This window comes from Aegilops tauschii, chromosome 6 (genome assembly GCF_002575655.3).
Source record: "Aegilops tauschii subsp. strangulata cultivar AL8/78 chromosome 6, Aet v6.0, whole genome shotgun sequence".
NCBI classification, from domain to species: Eukaryota; Viridiplantae; Streptophyta; class Magnoliopsida; order Poales; family Poaceae; genus Aegilops; species Aegilops tauschii.
This window is the reverse complement of record NC_053040.3, coordinates 157151852-157178737: the sequence shown is the minus strand read 5'-3', so window position 1 is coordinate 157178737 and position 26886 is coordinate 157151852. Positions and strand designations below refer to the sequence as shown.

At 46.5% G+C, this 26886-nt stretch overlaps 2 protein-coding genes and 1 long non-coding RNA gene across 21 annotated transcripts; 1 reads left to right on the top strand and 2 right to left on the bottom strand.

Annotated features, from left to right (window-relative positions):
- Window positions 1-435: 435 nt before the first annotated feature.
- Window positions 436-8675, top strand: LOC109742704 (sirohydrochlorin ferrochelatase, chloroplastic). 2 transcript variants are annotated; one of them, XM_040392272.2, is made up of 8 exons: window positions 436-699; window positions 973-1037; window positions 1527-1712; window positions 1827-2029; window positions 2112-2173; window positions 5250-5360; window positions 5506-5598; window positions 8401-8675. In XM_040392272.2, the coding sequence occupies exons 3-8, from the start codon at window positions 1642-1644 to the stop codon at window positions 8467-8469; spliced, it is 609 nt and encodes a 202-aa protein (XP_040248206.1). In that variant the 5' UTR covers window positions 436-699; window positions 973-1037; window positions 1527-1641; the 3' UTR covers window positions 8470-8675. The 2 variants fall into 2 exon arrangements, with proteins under 2 accessions (XP_040248206.1, XP_073357340.1); XM_073501239.1 differs by having other exon boundaries at window positions 458-683.
- On the bottom strand, window positions 6193-12093 carry LOC109742700 (uncharacterized). Of its 17 annotated transcripts, XR_012187460.1 has the most exons (11): window positions 11316-12093; window positions 11135-11230; window positions 10535-10631; window positions 10107-10290; window positions 9929-10009; window positions 9699-9823; window positions 9516-9587; window positions 9022-9087; window positions 8410-8597; window positions 6535-6724; window positions 6193-6281 (listed from the first exon to the last, which is right to left on the bottom strand). It is a non-coding gene; the product is annotated as an uncharacterized lncRNA (long non-coding RNA). The 17 variants fall into 17 exon arrangements; XR_002227920.4 differs by lacking the exon at window positions 6193-6281 and having other exon boundaries at window positions 6298-6724; XR_005759803.3 differs by lacking the exon at window positions 6193-6281 and having other exon boundaries at window positions 6298-6724; window positions 9699-9794.
- An 8559-nt stretch (window positions 12094-20652) lies between these two features.
- Window positions 20653-23988, bottom strand: LOC109742703 (uncharacterized). Of its 2 annotated transcripts, XM_045229811.2 has the most exons (4): window positions 22240-23270; window positions 22031-22140; window positions 21682-21904; window positions 20653-21540 (listed from the first exon to the last, which is right to left on the bottom strand). In XM_045229811.2, exons 1-4 carry the CDS (start codon window positions 23141-23143, stop codon window positions 21140-21142), a joined length of 1638 nt encoding a protein of 545 aa, XP_045085746.1. In that variant the 5' UTR covers window positions 23144-23270; the 3' UTR covers window positions 20653-21139. The 2 variants fall into 2 exon arrangements, with proteins under 2 accessions (XP_045085746.1, XP_040249921.1); XM_040393987.3 differs by having other exon boundaries at window positions 21022-21904; window positions 22240-23988.
- Between the last annotated feature and the right edge of the window lie 2898 nt (window positions 23989-26886).

The following is a 26886-nucleotide window of genomic DNA, read 5'->3' as shown; positions in this document are numbered from 1 at the left end:
GACCAAAGCATTAGCACTTAGTGAATACATGAACTCCTCAAACTACGGTCATCACCGGGAGTGGTCCCGATTATTGTTACTTCGGGGTTACCGGATCATAACACATAGTAGGTGACTACTGACTTGCAAGATAAGATCAAGAACTCACATATATTCATGAAAACATAATAGGTTCAGATCTAAAATCATGGCACTCGGGCCCTAGTGACAAGCATTAAGCATAGCAAAGTCATAGCAACATCAATCTCAGAACATAGTGGATACTAGGCAAAAAATGGTGCATCTATCATAAACTCATTTAACACAACGAGATCCGCCGATCAATGATTTTTGCAAATAGATTACAGAAGATGTGGTGTTTTCTGAAAAAAATAGAGTAGTGTTTTCTGCTTTTTTTTTTTTTTTTTGAGAAACAGTAGTCCCGTGCGACTGCTGCTACGGCCCAGCTCCCCGTTCCCCCGCAGTCCCGTCTGCTGGCTGCTCCGCGAGACCGCGACCGCACCGTTCCCCCTCGGTCTGGCGGTGCTCCCCGGCCTCGGCCGCCGTGCTGCTGTCGTCGGCCCCTGCCTCCGCTGCGCCGCCGAGACCGAGGAACGCCGACTCCCGCAGCTGCTCTGCGCCCCACTGCTTCTCGCCGACGCGGCGACGTGCCGCAGCCAGGCTGCTGCTTCGCTTCGCCCCGGGTAAATTCTTGACCAGGTAATTTCTAAGTTGGTGCATTGAAATTATAGTGAACAGAAAGAGAAGATGCGTCTAAATTGGGGCATTGAAGTTAAAATGAATTGAGCTAGAAGATGCGTATGTACTGAACTGAACTCAAATTCATTTCCTTTTATCGTTTTCAAGCCTATAGGTCTCTCAAAGGAGTTTGACCTCGTCTTAGTGGAGGCTTTCATATTTGTATCAATGATTAATTATTTCACTTGATGTTTATGCCTTTTCTTATGAAATTATATTTTTGATGTCTTGAAGGTATTGTCTTCCTTCCACTGTTGATCAGGTCGTGGGAGGCATAGATGAATCAAACCACTGATTTGGTACTCTTTCGTATCTCCACACTACAATCTGTATTTTTTGTCATGGTTTTATCTATTTTTGTTGGATCGTTAAGCATTGAGTTTAAATTCTACATTCATTGTGCAATCGAGCCATATTTTCTATGCCTTGGCATGATCTATTTTTTGGGGGTAGCTATCAGTGCTTAGATTTTGGTCCGGAGTCTGCTCACCGATAATAGTAAGATTCCTATTTCTTATTTGACAATGGTTTGATTTAAGCCCTACTTTCATGATAGTTATATTTCTACTTAAATTCTAATAAAATAGAGTTTGTGTGCATAGGTTGAGCCCTAGCTACTAGTGGAACCAATTTCAAATTAAATGCCACTAAGTACATGTACTTATTAATTTTTCCAAATGAAAGTGGATCTGCTTATATGGAAAATGCAGGGACTGCTGAGCCCTTAGTTTGTACCAGAGATTTTTTTTCTTGCATTTTGCAATGTCTAATGAGCATGCTCTGATCAGGAATATTGTTGTCCCGTCTGAAAGTTATCTTACGGAGAAGGGCCTATTAAGTTGAGTTTCTGCATTTCCTTCAAGATCCTATTGTTACCTTAAGAATAACAGTGGGTGCTCCAATATGTCTATGCACCCTATGTCGCTCTCCTTACAACCCTTCACTGCAAATTCAATAAACAAATATTCTTTAAGGTATTTCTTTCCTGATGGCTCTTATTAATTTACCGGCCTCCATTAAATTTTTGTCATTTCCTATCTCTTGTGTTGCATTCATTTTTAACTCCATTTCTTGTTTATTGGCTTTAGGAGCACTAGTGCAAATTATGACCGTGGTTTTATAAAGTTGGTGCCAATTGGAAGAAGTAGTGGACATTGGGCCACAAATTTCAGACCAAATTCTGTGTCTAGGCCTGAAACTTCTGTAGGACATGATTGTGTAGTGGGAGAGAATGATGGTGTGATCATAGTTGATCACGGATCACGTCGACAAGAATCTAATCTCATGCTACGTAATGGACTGATTATTTTTTGTGAGTTTTTTGGTGTTTATATCGACGCCTACCTTATATTAGTCTCACTTGAAAATTGCAGATGATTTTTTTAGCATGTTCAAGGCCAGGACTTGCTACAAGATTGTTGGGCCTGCTCACATGGTATGTTTTGATTGTTGTTTTTTCTGAAATTGTATTTGTTCAATGAGGAGGTGCAAATTATGAATTTATTAAGCTTTGCTTGAAGCTTGTAGCTCTCTTGAAATTTCCTTATTAGCAAAGTGAAAGTTGTTGGCATCATTAGCTTTCCATTATTTTGTGAAGGAAAAACTATTGACAATTATGTCAACTCGCAATCTGGGGTTCGAGTTGCCATAGTATTTCTGGGTCTAAATTCCTTGTCCATCATTGAGCATGTTTAGGATGCAGACTGAGTAAAGTATTTTACTCATCACTTCAAATTTGTCAAATTAAATTCATATGGAGCTGATACTATTTTTTAAGCTACTGCATTGCACCCTGTACTGGTCAACTCACAAAGTCACACATTTAGAACTCTGACATGATTTTATGCAGTAGTGATATATCCAGTGAGTTCCTGTGTATCTATTTATGAAGGTTTGCACACTGTTGCACTTCTTTTACCCATAGGCTACATGACAATACACATGTAGCTGCAGTATATGTGTCCTTTTCACTTATATTGAAAGCTTTCTGTTTCAATTAAAAGTTTGTTATAAACCCAGCATTTGGTGTCGTTCCATGTTGCTATCTTCTACTCCCTCCATTCCAAATTAATTGAAGTTCTCGGTTTGTCCTAATTCAAACTTCTTTAAGTTTGACCAAGTCTATCAAAAAATATTTAAGATCTACAATATCAAAAATATATAACGAATACATTTTGTAAAGAATCTAATGAAACTAATTTAGTCTTGTAGGTGTTGATATATTTTTATATAGACTTCGTCAAACCTATAAAAGTTTGACATAGGACAAAGCTAGAACTTCATTTAATTTGGAACGGAGGGAGTATTTCACTTCTTGCAATGGCCTTGTCTTAGATTGAGAAATACGACGTCGTAACCAATTTCCATGCATGAAGAAATAGCTCGGGATATGGAGAAATCATTTCTTTTTTCAAGACCATGTAGGAGAGCTGCATGTATAAATTAGGGAAAAGAGTTTTATAATGCCTAGAAGGTATGACCACCAGCAGAAATGCAACAGGGAAAAAGAAACCCCAAAAAGTGATACAACAACTACAACACAGAAGCGGGCAAAAACCTGTAGCTAGTGACCCCAAAAAACGACCCTAATTGTGTATGTCTTCCTTGATATTTCACTTTGCACCAACTGTGATTCATGATCTGTATTTGATCTGATGTCGTCCTAGACCTGCTGTAAAGCTGTGATACTCCTGTTCGAAGACTCTTCCATTCCTTCTCTTCAACGTATTTCTGGCGATCAGCTTTACCAGGCTATCAAATCTGCTTCTTCGGTCATGTTTGCAGCCTGCCTCTGGATGCCATTCACCATTCTTCAAAATGAGCTCCAACCATTGGCTGAAGTATCATACCATTGCAGTACCCTGGTCCAAATCATGTTGAAGATGCCGCACCTGATGAGTAAATGGCCCAGGTCTCTGCTCGTAGTCTGACAGAACACACGGGTCTCGTTGTGCTGTAACCCATGCTTCCCAAGGGGGTCTGCAGTCCAGCATCTCTTTCAGATAGGAAGCCACATAAATATATTGCAACTAAGGGATGCCCAGGCTTTCCGGATGACTCAGGCATACTGAGACTCGATGGCCACCAAAAAAAAAGGCTTTATAGACAGTTCTGGATGTGTATTTTCCAGATGAATCCCGGCTCCACGACCAGGTACTGATACTTGAAGATCGATGTCAACCCTTTGAGTACCCCCAGCACGTTCAGAACTGGCATAAACTTGGCAACGGAGGTTAGGGCCTTGTACCAAGGGTCAAAGCCCCAGCCACTGTTCCTTTCTGCTGGATCGATAAAGGGGGATCAGAGAGAAGGTCTGGTGTGATCTCAGCAACTGAAAAACCGTTGATCCAGGCGTCCTGCCAAAACCGCGTGAAATTACCATCCCCAATTACTCAATTAGGACATTGGTTCCAGCGAGTAAGATAGCAACATCTGCACCAGCAACTAGAGGAAGGATTCTCCATGACCTTGTCATGTCAGTGCGCTGTAGCGATAGCCAACAAACCTTCACAGCTGTGCTCGTATGACATAAGTTAAGAATCCTGAGGCCTCCTAGCTTCTTTGGCCTACACGCCATGTCCTAATTAACCAGGCACTGATCGTCTTTGGCAGTGTCCGCACCCTTTCTGCAAGAAACTTCTTTCACAACTTCTTGGTCTTGGTAATCTTTTCACTTAAGAAATTAATTTCATAGCTAAACCAATAGAAATGAGATCTTTTTCGCTTCTTTAAAAAATGTTTTTTGTTTTGAATGAATATATTTGGGACCAGACAAACAATGTGACTTTCATAGCCAAGCCGATATAAATGACTTCTCTTTCCATTTCACTAATATCATTTTTTTCTATTTTTGAACAAAAACATGTAGGACATGACAAATAATGTGACTCTGAGTTAGTATAAAGATGTTGTATTCTTACCAATGCCTGTCAGACATGAAGTGAAACATATGCTGTGCACAAGCATTCCTGTTTTCGTCTAACTATTCTCTATTAGGAGTGTCCATGTACATTTAGTTAGCTTGCACATTGGGTTTAGTTCAGTCAAAATATAAGCATCTGTTTCATTGGATCTCTTGTTATAAATTAATCACACATTTTCAGTTGACCATCAGGAGGGCAGTTTAGATTAATCACCGACGCTAACTTCATTAAAATGAAGTACAGTTGCCCTTGATGCAGGCCTCCATTACAGCCTATACCTGTATGCTTTTGTTAATGAGCGATAATTTACCAACGTATATTTTTAGCCACTGTCCTGTATGCTTTTTTCTTGAGGTTTCTCGGAAAGGTGTATTACTATTACCAAAATCTCATTGATATTTGTTTCATCATTCTCCAATTGTTATTTATTTGTTATATTAAATTAATGGGCTGGAGGCATCTTTCTTTCGAACTCAAAGCTGGAGGCTTTTGTGCTAATGAATCATATCACTGTTAGTTCTTATCCGGAGATATTTTTTCATTTTGAGATGCATGAAGTTGCTAAAATTTTGCTTTGACAAAATGAAGGAGCTGGCTGAGCCTACTATTAAGGAAGCACTTGGAAAATGTGTGCAGCAGGGAGCATCTCGCGTTATTGTCAGTCCATATTTCCTTTCCCCTGGGCGACACTGGAAGCAAGTATGTTGTCGTTTTTTTTGTCTGGATGGATAGTTCTAAAATGTTTAATACGGAAGATGTCAGCGGTGCCTATGTTCTATTCTATTGCTTATATCGCATCAGTAAGACATGATTTCTCATGCAATTTGGCACTGTTCTTTCTCAGGATATCCCTTCTTTAGCATCAGAAGCCTCTAAAGAGCACTCAAGCGTACCCTACATCATCACGGCTCCTCTTGGATTACATGAGCTTATGGTGGTATGTGCTAATTAATTCTCTGGATTGTGCAAGATTATCTATGTCACACTGAATTATGCATTCAGTAGCCCATCTTTTACGAGAATTGTCGTTAGTAGAAAAGCAAACTAACGTGATATTTTTTATAAGTAGATCTACAGGAACAGCCACCCTTTTGATGATGTGCTACAACTTTTCAGGATAGAAATGTTGAGAAGGAAGTGTAGAATTTTGTTTGCTACGTACTATTAACGAAGGGTTCAGAGTCATTGAGTGTTTGTTGTTGAAAAATGTCAGTGAATTGATAGCAACTAAAGCATTCTCCTCTTACCCATAGTGAATAAGGCTAATAACACACATAGTGGTAGTTCTGCCATGTAAAAACAAAGGGATCTAAATCCTACTATATATGTACAAATGCATGCAATGTTTCTGCTGCATGTAAGGGCTAAAGATAGCTAACTAACCCTTGTTTGGAGATGATATAGAGTAGAACTATTAGCGAAACAACACGGAAAAACTGCAAAGAAATAGATGTAGGCTACCAACCTAATCTGCATCCGTTGACACAAAAAGTATGGCTAAAACCTGACATCACAAAATTGCAAGAGAGGCTAACCATGGCTGAAACTTATTGATCAATTTATTCCTTTGATATTAGTCTGAAGCATTGTGCTATAACCAGACCTCACCAGCCTACAGCCCTACAAACCAATCACATACAAGATAAATTCCAAATCTTTTTAGTAATGGTATGATGCAGTTAACACTAAGATTACATTCTAAAGTACAGGCGTACAGCTCAGTATGTAAACTTTTTTTGGAAAAAGATATTCCCTCTATTTTGCTCCCTTTCAGCAACAACAAATCCCTAATGAACATGTAAAGCTAAACATCTCAAAGATCCAGATCCTAATTGCCTTAATGTTTAATTTGTGAACAACAAATCGGACATACTTGTTGAATAAGTGTGATCTATCTGCGTCGCGAAGAAGGGGGGAATGAGATTGATTTGTCCTCCTCACGGCGATGCTTGTGGCTGGAGGCGGCGTGCTGAACATACTTGCTGCAAACCAAGACAGGGAGCTCCCTTAGTGCTCCCCGACAGCGACGCCGTGGGACGGACTCGCCTCCTTCCTCGATTTCCCTGTCAAGGGGTAGAAAGAAACCATCATTTCCTACTTTATCAAATGTCAATTTGACAGTCATCATCATGTCTTACAGCATATTTAAGCGAACATATTAGGTACGTAATTAACCATTCAACTATCTTGTATGGGTATTTTTTGAGGCATCAACTACTTATTTAGCTTTTCCTCGCCACGACATGATAGGATTTCGCCTCAATAATTTTGATTGCATAATCTCCATTTGTATTCATAAAAAATGGCTCAATTTATGGCTCGCTCACTTCCATTGTAACTTGTCTTTTTAATTGCCACTAGTAGAAAAAGGGCCTAATGTGAAGCTCATTAGTCCCGGTTTGTAATTGAACCGGCACTAATGTGACCATTAGTGCCGGTTCCAACGGCTAGACGGGCGGCGCTCATTAGTACCGGTTCGTGGCGAACCTTCAGTACCGGTTCGTGTCACGAACCGGTACTAAAGAGGTGGTGGCCTTTAGTACGGGTTGGTGGCTCCAACCCGTACTAAAGACCCCCCCTTTAGTACCGGTTGGAGCCACCAACCGGTACTAAAGGTGGTGCGCTGCCACCCGCAGTGCACAATGTTTAGTCCCACCTCGCTAGTTGAGAGGAGCTCGCACCGGTTTATAAGCCCCGCCGCGGGAACCGTGTCGAGCTCCTCTCTAAGCAGGCCTTTGTGGGCCTATTGCAAGTCTCCTGCCCTGTGGGGCCTACTGGGCCGTACGGGCCTTCATCCTGGCCCAACTAGAGGTTGGGTTTCTAGTCGTATGCAGGCCGTGCCGGCCCAGTAGGCGGGCTGTTTTTGCTTTATTTCAAAAAGAAATTCAAAAAAAATCCTTTAGTTGGTGTTACCAACCGGGACTAAAGGTCCCCCAGACCACGACGCGCCTCGTGCCACGTGGTGGGCCTTTGGTCCCGGTTCGTGTTGAACCGGGACTAAGGGGGGGGGGGACCTTTAGTCCCCACCCTTTAGTGCCGGTTCCAGAACCGGTACTAAAGGTCCTTACGAACCGGTACTAAAAGTCGTTTTTCTACTAGTGTGCTCTCACATCCTATTCTTTTTGCACCGACTTAACTTTGTTACTGCATTGACATATATTGTTGCTTGCGTCATTTTCTATTGAATTCACAACACCACTTTGTCCTGTCATAATTGACTCGTTGAGTGGATATACAACTCAGCCAAGTTCCAAAGATGCAACCTTAGGTTTTAATTATTTGTAAAAACGTGGTGTAGTGGCCTCCCTAATTAACATGGAGATTCGCTTCAAAATCATCGAGATGCTTTGTAGCATCAATGGAGATGTTGCCACTATTGCATTTGAAGCTTTCCTGAACCACTTAAGTATTCAACTCCCAGTTGATCCTGATAAGAAGTTCAGGGAAAAAGATACCATCATGAATATTTAGTAACTTGACTTCAATAAATCCTTTATTTGCCGTTAATTAATCCAGTTAATGCATACAATACATCCTACGTCCTCCTATTTACTCCCTCTGTTCGGAATTACTTGTCGCAGAAATGGATATATCTAGACGTATTTTAGTTCTAGATACATCCATTTCCGAGACAAGTAATTCCGAACGGAGGGAGTAGTACAGAACATGATGAAAAAAAAATCAGATTTTGTATACTGCAAGCTCATGTAAGACCAGCTTAATCACTTGTGATATATAGATCAATCACCTGAGCCGCCGTCGACGACGAGGGGACGCTACTGACGTGGTCAGAACCCAGGATTATTAACAAATAAGCACTAAAGCTTGCTGAGTTAAACCCGAGCCTGGGCCTCCATACCGGCGGCGTCGCGGCGCGGACGACTCCGCTAGGCCATTGCACGTCCAACTCCTCGCAGTCTTTCTCGCTCGGAAGCACTGAATCGAACAGCAGCCCAATCAAATCAACACATCTTGAGATCGAGAGGGTATTTTGATACAGAGGCAGTACAGAAGATCAACAAATCAGAGCAAAACAGAGGAACTGGAAGCACACAATGTAACAAAAAATACTGAAAGGCAAGCAAGTTTTACCAAAAATAGGGCTGCTCTTTTACCTGCCCACAAAAGGATGTAATGACAGTAGGATCTCATGTTTGATCTACATTTTTTTATTCACTGAATTTGTAGAACACTTGCGAGTTAGTACCTAGGAAAATAAATATTTTTCTACCTCAAATTTGCACATCAATATCCATGCCTAAATTAAGATTGCTTCTCTTTATGAAGATTTGTGCTGCTCTAACGTTCCTCAGTTTCCATGTTCAATTATCATTAATTCCAAGTAGGAATGAGGACAAACCTTGAGCAAGGATGTGGGGCTGAGCTCCTGCCTGCGGCTGGCGACGTTGTGTCGGCACCCTAATCCCTGAAATGAAACAGAGGATCAATGGATTAGTACAAAAAACTTTTTGGGACGGTGGGAGTACTATTTACAATGAGTCATTCAAAAGAAGCAATACACTGGCTAGGAAAAGACAAGACTACCCACTTGAGGCAGAGAAATAGTAATCAACATTAACTTACAGCAAGGCAAACTGGATCTTGGCTCCAAATACTCGGCTAAATAAGCAAAAACTGTGAGGAGCTACTGCTATTCAAAGATGTAGTTGTTTAAAACCTATATTAAACAGTTTAGTGTCTAAGAGAAAAATTACCTAACAGACAAACTTACGGTATCAATCCCAAAAGTTCAAGTTTTATGCACGCACATCAATCAAATATTAGGCACTACTAAGAAAGGCTCCGGTGTTACTGCAACAGTAAGAAACTGCACAGGAAAGAACTTAAACATACTCGAGCTTCAGGTATCCAACTCAACTCCGATGCAGGCACCCTTTTAGGCGTTGATCTTGTACAGATCATATACTAACAACATGCATAATCAGTTAGTAGTAACATGTCACAGTCCTAAACATAAATAGATGGCAAAGATGATGGCACAAATTACTTTATACGTCGAAGCATGCTACATCGTACCTAGCGAGGTTGTTGAAGACGCCAACGGCAGTGCCAAGGGGCGGGATGGACTCGATGAAGCACTGGTCCTCCATTACATGATTCACTAGGCAAAATCTGGTGGAAGAGGGGAGTAGGAGCAAACCCTAAGCACCAACCACAACAAACAGGATCACTAGGGAAGCAACCATACATGGGGGAAAATCTGAAAATAAGAGCATAAAAAAACAAAGAGGATGATGTAAACCAACCATGGATTAGTCTTGTATAGCTCGTAATCTATGATCTTCCTCTTCCGAGTCGTTTTCCTCCTCAACCCGCATCACAAAGGCCTTCATTTTGCACAAACAACTACTATTAGTACAACTGAAAAAACAGAGAATTGTAAGGATCCAGTTGCAGCACATTTACGAGAAGGACACATATTACTTGTATAAACATTTTTATTTGGAAAATGCTCAGGAAAAATGGCAAACCCCTGCTAGCGTCAGTCCTCATACAGATCGGTGTGTACTTTTTAGAAACCTTTCAAGCACGATAATCAAACAGTTTTTTTACTCTTTTAGTATCTTCTTCGAGATTTCCATGATTTGGCCAGTACTTTCCAAGTAACCTGGAAAACAACAACAGAGCCAGGCTACATCAGGAATGTAGTTCTAGGGGCTGTTCGGAAACCCCCCAGCTCCTAGAAATCCTGAGAGTTGCGGAGCTGGTAAACAGCCGCTCCACAAATTTCAACTACGACTCCACCTGCTCCGGGAGTGGAGCTGGGGAGCGGAGTACCTCCGAACAGGGCCCTAATACATAACTCCGAAAAAATACTACCATTCTGATGGATATGAGAATGAAATCGCTACCATTCAATCTAGCAAACATCATTGCAGCCGAAGCTCCTGCGATTAGTCCACCTTGCCTACTTCCAGCCATAGTAGAGTGCACCAGTTCATTCAGTCACTGAGCAACCAAGGAAAAGTAACACCCTATATAAGTTTTGGAATATTTGTCAACTGGGCATGTAAACATAAGCAAACATTATCACGCAAATGAACTTCTAGATGCATGAGTAATATGCAGCTGTGTGCCACAATTACCAGAGGCATCTACTACATAGGAAAAGGGAGTGTCAATAACAAAATATTCTTCAGTACATTTCAACAATTGACTGGAACAATCCTTTCTTTTTTGCAATAGAAATAACGGTGTCCAGTTGGGTGAATGTTGAAAGTAAAGATCTGATTGTGTTATATAGTTTAAAGAAGATGGAGACTTACCAGTAAGAAAATGATGCTGAATTTGACGCAAACAAACATGTTGGTGTCAATCATAAAAAAGTATACATATAAACATGGAGTTTTTCGTTGCTAATTAATAATTAATAATTGGTCTTGGCACTTCACTAAATGTTAGACTAACAACAAATAAACTGATAGACAAAGACCACTTGATAATTAACCAACCGATGCATAGATGGTTTGGTGCTGAAGATGGCTTTTATGCTGTTTGTTCGGCACCAGCGGATGCACCTCAATTGCATCAGTATGCTATGCCTGAACCTAATACCACATGACACCAGAACACACGGATATGAGACACACTTAAACAACCATTAGCAGGTAGAGAAGGAAGATGGATGAGTACCTGGGTGACGACACGGAGGTAGAGGGGGGCGTGGCCTTCTTGCCGCGGATGGCCGGATCTGCTCCCGGTGGTGCTTCTCCATGGACTCACCATCTCCCTCCACCTCCTCTCTTCATCTCGCCCTCCTCTCCCCTTCTCTGGCTGAGGACGACGCCACGGACGGGCCACCGCCACTATGTCCGCAACTTTCGCTCGAGCGAGAGGGGATGAGAAGGAGAGAGGGCCGCCGCGCACTGACCTTCAATTTGTAGCCGCAGCCTCGATTTGCAGCCGCCACGGACGGCCTTGAGCATGGTTGGCTGCTCCCCCTTCCCGCGTCTTAACGCGACCACTCTTCTCGCCTGAGACAGCAGCCACGCCGGCGACCTAGGTCTGGCAGATCGACGGAGCCGACGGGGCTCTGACAGGTGTCGCGCGCCGATGGGCGAGGAGGACGCCGCCGCCGCCGTCTGCCCATCTCCTCCCATCCCCGCTCCGCCGCCGTCTGCCCATCTCCTCCCATCCCCGCTCCGCCGCCGTCTGCCCGTCTCCTCCCATCCCCGCTCCGCTCTGCCCTGCCCGACATGCTGCTCGATCTGGTGCGAGGGGGAGGAGAGGTCGCCGATGTTGAGGAGAAAAGGGGTGGGAGAGTCAGCCGTTGGGGAGGGCGTGGCTGATGGCGGCGGCTGCAGGGAGGTCGCCGGTGGCGGCAGCGGCAACAAGAGGGAGAGGGAGAGGAATCGGGCAATGGGGAGTGGGGGCCAATCCTTTTCTCTCATCGCTGGCCAATCCCTCTCTCTCTTTCTTCTCGAAGTAAATCTCTTTGTCTTCTAGCTAATCCAACGTGGACGTCACCAGGATGCGCCCTTTGCGCCACCGTTAATGGGTTCTATGGGAAAGACAATGGAGGCTACTTTGCTCAACAGTCCTATCCCCATAATTTTGAAAATTGTATACAACCAACCTTGTTTCTTGCAAATGAGCGCCTCAAATGGCTGAGACCCTAAGTTTGATTTTGTGCGAGCTTAACCCTGTGTCCCATGCCATGTTACAGAACCTATCACTATTATACTGATTAATGTTAATGGTTTTGTTCAGTTTGTAGATATGGACTGTGTAAATTTGTCAGGTAAAGATGTGAATGAAACACTCAATTTAATCAAAGTGAAGGGCATGCGGAGATTTTACTAGACCCTTCGCCCCGATCCACCTAGAGCTTCTCGATCCATCGTATGATCACTCAACTCCGCTGCGGTATGATTTCCATTTAGTCGTGTCAACTATAAAGATGCTATTTCGAAATTCACTTTGGCGCATGGGAGCATATGCTCCTGCCATTGAAAAATATATTTCAAAATGTCAAAAAATTCAGAACACAAATTTGACGTGTACATCTCATCATTGTATGTGCGCACGCCAAATTTTGTGAAAATCTGACATTTTATACGCCTTGTGTAAAAAAGACAAAAAAATATCTCATGAAAAGCCTATTTTAACACTAAATTTTGTCTTTTTACATGTGACATAAGTTGTCGGTTTTCTGCAAAACAAGTTTGTGTGCACGTAGAATGTCGAGATGTATGCAGAAATCATTTTGTCAAAATTCTGTGACATTTCAAAATATTTTTAAAACACATTTTGAAAACCAGGAGCATATGCTTCCATGTGGGCATATGCTCCTGCCACTGAAAAACCTTTATTTTTCTTGAATTTATCTTTGCAATTTTTACCATATTTTTTTTTTGAGATGGAACACCCGATCCCATTAACCCACTGGCTCCGTAGAAACGCTGGCCGTCCTAACTTTTACATCGTCCGGCAACTCCTCAGACCACAGCTGTTTTGGAGATTGTCCACGAGCACCCATGGCAGCAAGTACATGGGCCAAAATATTACAGCCCCTTGGGGTAATAGAAAAGCTAACAGAATTAAAGTGCAGAAGAGCAAAAAGACGCAGGTCCTTGAAGATAACTCCTTCAGGTGCTAGATCAAATTCAGTTCCCTGTACTGCACGCACCAGAGATTGGCAGTCTGTTTCAACAATTATGTCTGTCATTCCCCACTCAACAGCAGCTTGCATGGCCTCCGAGCACGCCATTGCTTCCGCCTGTACCGCCGTGGCCACATGCCGGAGGCAGCCCGCACCCGAGCCTCTCACATCCCCCTGGTTGTCGCGTAAACGAAGCCCCAGCCTCCTGTACCAGTCTCTGCATGGAAAGAACCATCAATATTGATCTTTAGCTTGTCACCCACTGGCCTTCTCCAAACCTCCTGAACACTGGCATTCTCTGAACATTCTTTTGCTGCACACAGGTTCAGATAGTCAGAAGTACACGCACGGATTCTCGACAGTAAACCATCAATCGTTTCCCCCTTCTCCTTTGCATTTATATTGTTCCGCCTCGTCCACCAACACCATAGCATACAGACCACTAGGGTCTTTTTTTCCTCGTCCAGTTCTAGCAGTAATTTAACCACTCCTCTTGCATCAGAACACGCACACATACGCAGCCGTACCTCTTCCATTTGTAGTGCTCGCCATACCTGCTTCACCTCTTTGCATTTTAAGAACAGATGCGCCCCGTCCTCGTCGAGCCTTCTGCAACAATCGCACAAAGTATCACACTCAATGCCTCTTCTCTTCAGGCCCATAAGCAAAGGCAGACTGTTGTGCGCCAGTCTCCAAATAAACTGCTGCATTTTTGGTTGGCATGTGATCTTCCATATGTTCCTCCAATCGATGTCACCATCAACAGGGTGGGAGGTGGACGGCAGCCCCGCATCACGCAATCTAATATACAGCTTGTATGCAGACTTCACCGTGAATGTACCTTTGCTATCAAAAAACCATGCGTAGAAGTCATCAAAATCATCTCTTATGGGTGTAGACAGGATCACCTTTGCATCTTCGCTTACGAAAATGTATCGCACCAACTGTTCGTCCCATGAGCCTGTATCCGGGTCGATCAGTTCACAGACCCTAGTCAGCAAGCATCTACCCCGCTCCGTCTTCGGTCGCCGAGAACCCTCTCTATTCAGCCAAGGATCAGACCAAATTTTAACACTGGTTCCATCCCCGATTCTGCAGATAAGTCCCTCTTTCAGCAACTCAACCCCTTTGAGAATACTTCTCCAAGTGTAAGAGATCCCTGGGTTAGCTTGTGCCTCCAGGATCGAGGTGCTCGGGAAGTACCTGGCTTTCAAAACCCGTGCACAGAGGGACTCTGGTTCAGTGAGTATCCTCCATGCCTGCTTAGCAAGCATGGCCAAGTTAAACCCATGCAAGTCTCTGAACCCGAGACCGCCAGTTTTTTTCCGTTGTGTCATGAGCTCCCAACTTAGCCAATGCATAGTCTTGGTCTTCTCCTGCTTTGCCCACCAAAATCGACAGATCATCTCTCCCATTTGCTCACACAAAGTTTTTGTTAGATCAAAACATGACATAGCGAAGGTGGGTGTCGTGGAATTGTCACGGCAGATGTCCTTAGCGTGAGGACTTAGTCGTGAGGCCAGCGCATCTATGTAGTAGCTTGAGAGGGGTTGATTGGGATGAGAGACGCAGCGCGGATCAACGCACAAGACAAGGGTTTAGACAGCTTCGGGCCCCGGGAAACATCATCCGGTAACAACCCTACGTGCTGTTGAGGCTAGGCCTCATTATGATCACGGGAGAGTCGCCGGCTCCAGCTCTCGGTGTTTAGCCCTAGAGATTATTTCTTGTTGCTTGTCCCTCTTTGGGGTGCCCTGCCCCTCCTTATATAAGTTAGAGGGGCGGGTAACATGTGGAGTCCTAGTAGGACTAGGACTAGTCTATCTTCTCTTACAAGTTAATTACAAGTCCGGGTCTTGCTTCCTCGTAAAGGAAATATTCGTCATCCCTTTCTTCTTAAGCCGGCCCATCATAAACGTGAGCCGGCCTTCTGGGCCTTGGGCCTTGTCTTCTATCTGACCCGCCGTCGGGGCCATCCATGAGTCGTCTGGTTCATGAGCTGTCTGACCAATGAGCCGCCAGACCCATGAGTCACTAGTCCTCCGCCGGGTCATCAGCGAAATGCCAAGTCCGGCCGGGTCATACTTCCGGCCGGGTCATACCACGGGGTATATCCCCAACATTAGCCCCCCGTTTAATTTGGATTTATCCATGTTAAACTGATCCTGCAACATAAACACAAGAACAAATTTGACAGGTTGTGCTCCGGGTTAAATATTCTTGTAAACCGGCACCTGATCATCCTTGAGTCCTTGACATTTTCTCCTGGAATATCCGGGTCAATAGGCCAGCTTCATAACCCATTTGCTGATATTGGCTCTTGTAAATAAAGAATCCATTTGAATTGGCCTTCAATGCTCTGACTTGACAAAAATATTAGTCTCTGAAATATTCAACTGATATCCAGCTGGCTTGAAGATGTAAAACTTGCCGGTTTATGATTACCACCATTGTCGGGTTATAAAAGCTGATAATTCCGGGTCATGATTGTTGCCAACGCCGGTTCATGATTATGGATGACGCCGGGTTGTAGACACAGGGTCATAATGATTGGTGACGCCGGGTCAATTTGGTTTGCTAAAAACAAAGAATTTGAAAATATTTCTTCGATAATAATATAATACCTGTAGCCCCCAAGTCTTGAGTAAAACAAAGTGATAGCTTAAGCCTTGCTTCAATATAAATGCTGCCACTTTGAAGAAATCCATATTGTTCATCTCAGTCACTAGTAACAACTGAATACTCCATATTATGTAGCCCCCAAGTGCCGGGTTGTCATGCTTGCATCAACCTGGGACTTGTAATTGTCTTATGCTCACAAAACTTCAACCGGTGTAGCCTCCAAGGGCCGGGTCATTATGCAATAATGAGCAGGGACTTTGTAGATGTAGACTTGAGCAACAACATGTAGCCCCCAAGGGCCGTCTCATTACAATGGGATGAGTCGGGTCTTCAATAAGTTGGTCAAAAATTGACTTTACATTAGCCCCCAAGTGCCATGGTGCATGCTGGCAGTGACATGGGACTTTCATATTTGATGTGATCTCAATTTGAATAATGTAGCCCCAAGTGCCGGGTCGTAAGCCTGCAGCGACTCGGGACTATTCCCTCCATTGTGAAAATAAATCATGTCCATTAATAAAATAATAATCATTGCGCTAAAGCGACTTTGAAGACCTCCATCAAAATATTGGCTATTGATAACCATAATAGAAATCCAGCCATGTTGGCTATTAAAGATTTGAATAATAGTATAATCCGATTTGGAAAACCGGTTCCTGTGATATTGAATCATACTGCCGGTTTAAGATACCTATGCAGTAAGGGTGATAACCCAATCCTTAGAAGCCAATGCTTCCACATAGATGATGATTGTCATAAGCCGGCGACTTATCATCGAAAATCAAGCCGGGTTTAAATAGAAACCACTCATATACACTTTAGATGTGTTCAAAAGAGCTTCAAATAAAATCCCAAAAATTGTTTGCAAAAAGAGACTTCAACAATTTTGAGGCTTCTGATTTGAATACGATCAGAAAACCGTCCCAAAGGGGTTAAGCTAAGATTCGAATACGATCATATAGCCCCCAGTGGCTTTGGCGTTGCCGATCAAGAGGGTACCGACAACTATGTTCTCTTTGGTTCGAATACGACCTATGTTTGAACAGGAAGCCCCCAAATGACCTTGAGAGTTGTTTAACGACGCTGATTCGAATACGATCCACGTCGGTTCCCAAAAAAGGGTTGAGCTATGATTCGAATACGATCAAGAAGCCCCCTAGTGAGCTCGGCAGTGTGCCGATCAAGAGGGTACCGACAGCTATGTTCTCTTTGGTTCGAATACGACCTATGTTTGAACAGGAAGCCCCCTAGTGATCATGAGAATATTTAACGACTCTGATTCGAATACGATCAGGGTCACACCCAAAGGGTTAAGCTAAATTGGAATACGATCAGCTCCCAATGGTCATTAAAGCAGGGTATCTATATTTGAGTTGTGCTTTGTAACAGACTCTCTTTGGCCCCTTTAATTTTTCCTGAGAACTCGAACTTTGCGAGAGACAACTTCTTTTTGAACCGGAAATTTGTAAACCGGATATTGAGAGCTTCAAAGCTTCGTAAGATATAAATTTACCTTGAGCCGGATGTTTGAACCGGATTTGAGAGCTTCAAAACTTTTGCGGGAGAAAGATATCTCTTAAACCGGATTTTAAACCGGAATCTTTATTTTGAACCAGCAAATTTCTGACGGCCTTTAAATTTTCATCAATATGGTAGTAGCCTCTGGAACCGGGTTATCATTCCCTCCAATGACTCGAAATTCCCGAGTCATGCCATTGTAGCCCCCGAGTCTCAAGACGATTCGAGGAGTTGGCTTGAGATTCTCCATATTGTACCAGAGCAGAGGGTGTATATCATCAGCGCATTAATAGCGCGATGTGAACCCACAGAAGGTTGAATTGACTGCGGCGGGTTATAAATGATCCCATATGAGCCGTGTCAACAACTCGGCCAATGGCTCCTTCCAACTGGTTGTTCGAAGTTAACCAAACTGTAGTGGCGGCGACTCGTGCGCCTGCCCATTGAACCATCCGGTGCAGACGACGGCTGATAATATATGATAATTTGCCTCCAGTTTGTTGGAAGAAAACCGGGCTTCCCAAGTAGTGGCTTGCTCATAATCAATAAACAACTCATCTAGACAAGTGCGGCCTGGTATGTTGATGTAGACCAGGCCGCGAGAGACGGACGGTAAAGACGACCGTAACATAAGAGGCGGCACAGACAGATGAGTCGGCCGTGGCATTGTAAACCGGTGCGGACGGGTGAGTTGTCCTCCTTGTTGTAAGCCGGCGTGGTCGCGAGAGACGGCCACGGCGTTGTAAGTTGGCGTGGTCGCGAGAGACGGCCACGGCGTTGTAAGCCGGTGCGGTCGCGAGAGACAACCATGGCGTTGTAAGCCGGTGCGGGAGTCCGTTGAGTAACGACGACCACCTGTGCCAAAAGATGTTGGTGTGCCTCCATCTCCGTGGTATAATATCATTTTTTGTTATAAATAATTGCCCTGCATAAACAATATTGCAGACCAAGGCAAAGGTAAACTGTTCTTTGACAAAAACAATATGTGCTAATAAAACAAACTTGGATGGATATCACCTGATTTGTCCGGACGACGGATGATCCGTTTATCGCGACAGAGGTGGCTCCGGCAGACCAGCGACTCAATATAGTTCCGGCGGCTCAGGCAGACCGGCGACTTAATATAACCCCGGCGGCTCAAAGCGGCAAGGGCGGCTCAATATAGCCCCGGCACAGTAGCAGAAGCGGGGGTGGCTCTCCGGCGGCCCGGAGTAATAGTAGAAGAAGGGCGATTCTCCCGCGACCCGGAGCAGCAGCAGAAGAAGGGACTGCGGGGGCGCAGGGGCTAGAAGCCTGCGGCGGCTTGGTGCAGACGAGGGTGCGGACAAACCCTGGAACAGAGGAGCAGCCGACCACGGCGGGTCACACGGGGGGGGGGGGGGGGGTCACGCAGAAGCAGAAACACTCGTGGCAGAAAAACGAGCAAGGATGACTCGGCGGCGCTCGACTTGGTGAAGATCGATGATTCGTTCGCCGAGTCGCGCAGGGACGGGCCGTGGCGGCGTGAAGTGAGGCGATTTAATCAGGGCGGCGCACGAGCCGGCGGCGGGTGGACAGGTGCGTCGGTGACCCACGAGCGGAGGCATCAGGCGGCTCATGGTGCGGGATCTTGCGCAGGGGGAAGCCGGTTCACTGGCGCCGTGGTGCCGAGGTGAACAGCCTGGGATTTGACTTTGGCAGTAGCGATTCATGATAACCGGGCCGGTTAAAACCGGCTTGCCCCGTAGCGGTGTCAGTTCTCGTAAAAGCCCTTAGCGGATCACAGTCCTGGTCAAAGAGGCACATAAACCGGCAGCCAGGACCGAGGCGCGGACGCAGAGGCGCGTGGCCGCGAGGCCGGCTTGAAGCTTCGACGGAGACGGCCACGAGGCCGGACGGCTTGATACGGTAGGCCACGGCGGCGGAGGCGGAAAACTGCAGGATGAAGTCGCGGTGGCGGAAAACTGCAGGATGAAGTCGCGGTGGCGGTAGAAGATACTGCGGGCGGTTGGCTCGTGACTGCGGAGGCGACGAGACGGGTGCGGTTCAGCCGTAACCCGGAGGGCGGCTCACGGCGGAGGTTGTGCGAGGCCCAGACGGCTGAAGGATGCCAACGCGAGGCGGCTTGGCGCTACCGCGAGGGTGGAGGCGAACTTGTGGGCGTCAGTTTTCGCAGAGACGCGCCGGCTCAATCTGCAGGCGACGTCGCGTAAGGGCGGAGGTGACCTCAGCAGCAGCTCAGAGTAATCCGGGTCGTGGCCGATTCTGCAGCGTTTTGAGGTAACGCACGCACGATGAAAGAAACCAAGATGCGCCCTTGTGTCGTCTCAGAAACAATGCAGGCGGCTCGTTTAAGCCCAACGGCGACCCGGGGGAGGTGAAGCGCGACGACGACTCAGTCGGGAGGCGAGGGGTGATCCAGGCGGCTTAGAGGTAGCATTGCAGACCGGGGCGGCTCTTCATGCATCGGCCATGGCGGGTCAGCGAAGCGCGGGTGCCCGTGGTGGATATGAACCGGGCCGGTTGACCCTCAGTCCACACCCATGCCCTCTACATGGCGGCCCTCTTTTTTTTTAAACTCTTTTCCCTGGAATCCATGCAGGTATAGTAATTGCACAGGGGCTCTTCCCGTGGACGAGACGTGGGCATCCATTAGCCCTGTAGACATTTGATTTTTCCACGTCTGTCTGCGATCCGTACTGTAGATATTGGTGCTAGGCTGATCTAGAAACCTTGCGAGGCCGCAAACGGCCGTCGTGCGTGACTCGGGTTCGGACGGTTGTATTGGAAGTAGTGATAGCAACTCGCATATTACCATAAAGCGGCGACCTATCTCAGCAAGACCAGATCTTTTGCCGGTCTCGGCGGATCGGCGGTGCGGCAGTGCACAGCTGGAAATATCTCCTGTTGGCTTCGAAGGATCGTCAGACGAGAGCAGCAGTAACCCTAATTTTTCCTGAACCTTAAATTTCATAGATCCCAAATCTGGACCGGTGACCTTTGAAGTTGACGCAAGTCCTCTTAAACCGGTTCATCCGAAAAATTGCAGACTTTTCGATCCCTAAAAGAGATCCCTTCAAGAACTCAACACCACCGTGCGCAAGCCCCACGGTGGGCGCCAACTGTCGTGGAATTGTCACGGCAGATGTCCTTAGCGTGAGGACTTAGTCGTGAGGCCAGCGCATCTATGTAGTAGCTTGAGAGGGGTTGATTGGGATGAGAGACGCAGCGCGGATCAACGCACAAGACAAGGGTTTAGACAGCTTCGGGCCCCGGGAAACATCATCCGGTAACAACCCTACGTGCTGTTGAGGCTAGGCCTCATTATGATCACGGGAGAGTCGCCGGCTCCAGCTCTCGGTGTTTAGCCCTAGAGATTATTTCTTGTTGCTTGTCCCTCTTTGGGGTGCCCTGCCCCTCCTTATATAAGTTAGAGGGGCGGGTTACATGTGGAGTCCTAGTAGGACTAGGACTAGTCTATCTTCTCTTACAAGTTAATTACAAGTCCGGGTCTTGCTTCCTCATAAAGGAAATATTCGTCATCCCTTTCTTCTTAAGCCGGCCCATCATAAACGTGAGCCGGCCTTCTGGGCCTTGGGCCTTGTCTTCTATCTGACCCGCCGTCGGGGCCATCCATGAGTCGTCTGGTTCATGAGCTGTCTGACCAATGAGCCGCCAGACCCATGAGTCGCTAGTCCTCCGCCGGGTCATCAGCGAAATGCCAAGTCCGGCCGGGTCATACTTCCGGCCGGGTCATACCACGGGGTATATCCCCGACAGTGGGTATTGCCTGGGCACAAGCTTTTATGAGCACATCTTTGGCTGCCTTCGACATTAGCCTTTCCAACCAGCCTTGGATTCGATTCCACATGCGGTCCTTTAAGTATTCAAACATTTTGGTTTTGTTCCTGCCCACATACACCGGCAGCCCCAAGTACCTCTCTGATCTGGTCACATTTCCAATTTGCAACTCTGCTAGCACCTGTTGTTTCTGCACTGCACCTGTGGTCTTGCTGAACATAACGGAAGACTTGTCGTAGTTCACACTCTGTCCCGAGCACACCTCATACAGATTTAGCACGTTCTGCAGATGTATGGCACTCTCTCGCGAAGCTTTCATAAGTACCAAACAGTCATCTGCAAACAGTAGATGGTTTAAACTCGGGGCACCATTGCAAATACGTATTCCATTTAATCTTCCCTCCCTTTCCGCTCTATTAAGCAAGGAGGAAAACCCCTCGGCAACAATCAAAAACAGATACGGTGATAGAGGATCACCTTGACGGAGACCTCTTTGGGGCACCACCACATCCGTGCATTCTCCATTCACCTTAAACTTGTATGACACAGTGGAGATACATAGCATTACCAGCTTAATCCACCTCTCCTCAAAGCCGAGCTGGTACATCATCTTCTCCAAAAAGTCCCACTCCACCTTGTCATATGCCTTGCTCATATCTAACTTCACCGCAGCATAGCCATCTTTTCCCGTTCTCTTATTCTGCATGTAATGGGTACATTCATAAGCAAGCAAGATATTATCCGTGATCAAGCGGCCTGGTACAAAAGCGCTCTGGTTTGGTGAAATGATGTCAGGGAGTATTTGTTTCAGCCGGTTAGCGAGTACCTTCGAGATGAGTTTATACACCACATTGCACAGACTAATGGGCCTCAAGTCCTTCATGCTCTCCGGATTAAGCACCTTCGGTATGAGGACAACACATGTATCATTCCAACCTTCAGGCATAGGACCCCCATTAAGCACACACAGAACTTCAGTAATCACATTCTCTCCCACAATATCCCAACATTTTTTATAGAAGATAGATGGCATACCATCCGGACCCGGGGCCTTTAGGTCTCCAATACTTTGCAAGGCGTCAACTACCTCCTTTTCTGTGAACGCCTCGCCGAGTAAGGCATTCATTTGCGGAGTCACTCGAGGGTCAACGTGACCCAAGAGCTCCTCCGTCCTCGTACCTGCATGGGAGGTAAAAAGATTCAAAAAATAGTTAGTCACCACATCTTTCATGGCCCCCTCTTCCTCCACCACCGTTCCATCCTCCTTCTTCAACCTTCTAATCTTATTCCTTCGCTTTCTCTCTGAGGCTGCTGCATGGAAGAATTTTGTGTTTCTATCCCCGCACTTCAACCAATGTACATGTGCCCGTTGCCTCCAATAGGTTTCTCTTTGCTCCTCCAACCGGTTCAGCATGAATCGCAACACCTCCTCCCTCCTAACTTGCTCCGGCCCAATGTTACCACGTCTACACCGCTCTAACTCCTTTGTTCTGCAAATTCTCTTATCTAGGTCCCCCAGGATATTTCTACTCCAATCAACAAGGTCTGTCATCACTCCTCTTGTCACCTCTGCTACCTTCTTGTCACTGCCCGCCATCTCTCTCTCCCACTTGTTTCGAACTAGTTCTCGACACATCTCCTCTTCAAGCCATCTCGCTTCAAATCTGGGCTCCAAACTCCTCGCCGACCCCCTTCTTAGCTTAGCAGCTCCCTGCAGCTCAATAATTATCGGGCGGTGATCCGAGTGCCGAGGGTCTCCATTGATGACACGGAATGCTGGGAATCTGTTGCACCAAGTCTGCATGTCGACCGCCCTATCCAGTCTTTCTTTAATGTACCGGGAAGCATCATGACTGTGATTTCGCCAAGTGAAGGTGTCCCCCACAAAGCCGAGATCTCGTAGCTCACACACCTCTAGAGCCGCCTTAAAACGGTCCATGCAAGCTTGAATTCGAGGTGCTCCTCCATCCTTCTCCCATGAATGTAGGATCTCACTGAAATCTCCGGCACACAGCCAAGGCTTATTGCTTTGGTGTTTCAGGTTTCGCAGTAATTTCCACGTCTTATCCTTTTCATCATGCTTTGGTTCTCCATAAATCCCTGTGAACCGCCAAACGAATCCGTCCGATTCAGTTATTTCCGTATCAATATGGTGCCGAGAGACAAAACCAATTAGCTTAAGATTAACATGATTCTACCAAAACAAAGCCAGTCCACCACTCTGCCCCTCGCAGTCTTTTACAATCATATTGGTCATGCCCATCTTCCACCTCAACCATTCCAGCCTGCCACGCACCATCCTTGTTTCTGACAAAAAAAGCACATCGGGGTCCTCCTCCTTCTGGAGCTCCAGAAGGCTGCGAATTGCTGGGCCGTTCCCCAACCCCCGGCAATTCCATGAGATAAGCTTCATTGGTTCCCGCAGGGCTGTCCCGGCAGCCCCGCATCCTCACATTTCTTTACGGCTCCGTCTCCCTCCTTGTCACTCCCCCCTCCCTTCGTCTTCTTTGGCCCCCCCATAACATCAATATCCATGTCCTCTCCCTTCCTCTTCTCACCGATGACCACTGAAGCTGCTACCCCCGTACTCTCCCTAGACACACGCTTAAACGTGCCATTCCTGCCCTTCTTACTCTTTTTTTAAGGTATGAGCCTTCACATCTGGCTGCAGTTCCCCCTTTATATCACTCTTTCCACCTCTCTCGGCGTCTATTGCTCCTCTCTCTACCCCTGCAGAAGGGTCCCCCTGCTTGTTTGGGACTGCCTCGTTTGTGGCCGCACTCCCTGATCCTTCCGCTTCCTCCAAAGCGCCAAACCTCAGACATTTTTTGCTCTTATCCCCACTCTTTTCCTTATTTTGCTCGCTGGCTGGCAGTGTGATCTTTAGAGGACTTGTAACTTCAGTTTCGATCGTGCTCTTCTTTTCCTTGTCTCCCCCACTTCCACTCGATTTCTTCCAGGACTCCACATCACTCCTAGACCTCCCCTCGCTATTCAGCCACCCATACCTCCTGCCTGAACTGCCACCACTGTTTTCTCTCCAGTTTGTTCTTCCTGCCTCATTGACATGAGCTCTTTCCGGCACATACTTCAGCCATCTTCCAAACTCAGCTTTCTGGCCCTTTCTCAGCCTGATGCTGCACTCTCTGTCCACATGACCAAGCCTCCCACAAGTATAGCAGAAATCAGGCAAATATTCGTACTCAAAATGGCACTAGATCCTCCCTTCCTTATCCTTTTTTGATCTCTCTCCATCGGTCATGCCTACCTCCATGTCACTCCCTGTTTCCCCCTCTTCCGGTTCCACGTCTAGGTACAGTCCCCTCATGAGAGGTTCAGTGACTTTGATCTTCACTTTTACCCTCAAGCATTTACCCAATGCCGTCCCATCCTCGCCAGCATCAACCTCCATCAATTTACCAATTTCTTCCCCCAAGTCTTCCCCCACCTCCCGACACATCATTCCCAGCGGAACATTGTAGATTCTCGCCCAGATCGGCACCGTGTCGAAAGTGTAATCCTCTAGTGTTTTGCGAGGATCGAAGTCTTCCATCACGAGCAGCTCCTTGCCAAAGGTCCATGGGCCATTATCCAGTGCTTTTCTCTTCCCCGCCTCCTGATGAAAAAGGAACAAGAATCGGTTCTCTCCCATCTCCTTCACCTCCAGCCTCTTCATCGGGCACCAAATCTTGCCTAGCGCCAGCTCCATACCTCCTACATGTCCCGGTTTATCAGAGAACAACTTCCCCATTGCTTTAGCCACACTCCCCTTCTGCTCCGCCGCTCTCCTCCAGCCGATTTTCACACCCCTCCTCTCAGCCTCTGAGAGATTCATGCGCTTCAACTTGTCTTCAACGCTGTCCATGGCTCCCGACCAACCCCGTGCTCCCCACACCTTGGAGATGGAAGAAATCGAACTATCCTAGAGGAACCAAAGGATGGTGGGGGTGTACGCTCGCGTGCACTGATACCCGAAGGCTGACCGGGGGGTGGGGGGAGATGAGAGTAGCAAGGGGACAACCACCTCGATGGGAGACTGGAGGGGATCGGAGGGGGGCGCGACCAGATCGACCCGCCGCCGGCGAGAGGGGCCGCCAGGGGCGAGGAAAACCTAATCGCTCTGCTTGTCGCCAAACAGGGACCCCACCGTCACACAGGGGACAGACTTGACTTTTTTTTGCAATTTTTACCATTTAACAACCTAAATGATAGTGATCTCCATTCATTTTCGAATCTTACATCATTGCTCCCTTGGCTCGAGTGCCACGTCAGCGCGCGGCGACGTTTCCACCGCTTGCCTTGCCCGAACGGCCACTCTCCACGATCGCTGCCTCGCGGTTATATCGACACATAGCCGTTTAATCACCCAGTCGCCTTTACTTCCCGTCCACCCCGCATTCCACTCCGTTTTCTCCCATCTTCGTGGCAATTTTGGGAAACGGCGAGGCGATTCCACGGTGACTCTCCGTGGAAGTGTCGTGGAGGCCGGTTCCCGTTGCCGGGAGTCCACGCAGCCGCTCCATCGCGTCGACTTTGAAGCCGCGCAAAGTTAACCCCGCGAACCCCTCGATGGCCCCCTTTCTTCTCTGTGATCCCGCGGTGGTTCCATGGAGAATCCGCGGCGGAAGGGTGCGGGATCTCGTTTCCCGTCGTCGCGCAGTTGACATTCCACCCGTGGGAAGCTCCACCCACAGCGTCGCGAGAATACTCACTGCTCAACGCCGCTCCTTTGGTTTTTCCACGGCGGTTCCATGGCGAACCCGCATCTGAATGGTATGGGAGGCCGTTTCCCGTCGCCGGGGGTTGTCCCCGCGGTGTAGCTAAGCCTTGGGCTCGGGGTTGAGATTTTTGACCGTGTAAGGCTTCACCCACAACGCATGTTTTGTTCATTTTTGTATGAACCCTGGATTTAGAATGCTTTTTGGTGCAAACGTTTGTTTCCTTTGTTTAAGATTCCACAGAAATTTTGTGTAGTATGTCTCTGGAATTTTCGGTTGCCATGTCAATGTTCACAATCACAGCAAATATTTTTGATCCTCACAATTTGTATAAGAACATGGCAACTTCCTCTTGATAACAACGTATTTACTTGCCATGTCACTGAATACAAACATGGCAACTTTCTCTGAATCAGTACCTGAACACTTTGCCATATTGGTTAGTAAGAACATGACAAGTACCTCTTAACCACAACCCATTACTTGCCATGTTTCTGAATAAACACATGGCAACTCTCCCTAGACAATAACCTAAAACAGATCCCAACAAACGCACCACATAAGTTACATCGGATTGATCTTAGATGAGATCATTGTATTGAAGATAAAAAGAGAGAGAAAGCCATCTAGCTACTGCTATGGACACGTAGGTCCCGTGGGAACTACTCACAGATCATCATGGAGGCAGCAAGGTTGATGGAGATCGCCTCCCCAATGGTTTCCCCCTCTGGCAGCACACCGGAACAGGGCTCCAAATGGGATAGCGAAAAAATAGAGGATTGCGGCGGCGAAAGAATTGTTTTTGGGTCTTGCCTCAGGGGTTTCTGAATATATGGGAATTTATAGGCCAGGAATTAGGGAAAACGGAGCCACGGGGGGCCTAAAAGGCACCAGGGTGTGCCCTTGCCTTGTGGTCGCCTTGTGGGTCGTCTGGTCTTCTCCCGAAGCTTCTAGGGCCACTTTC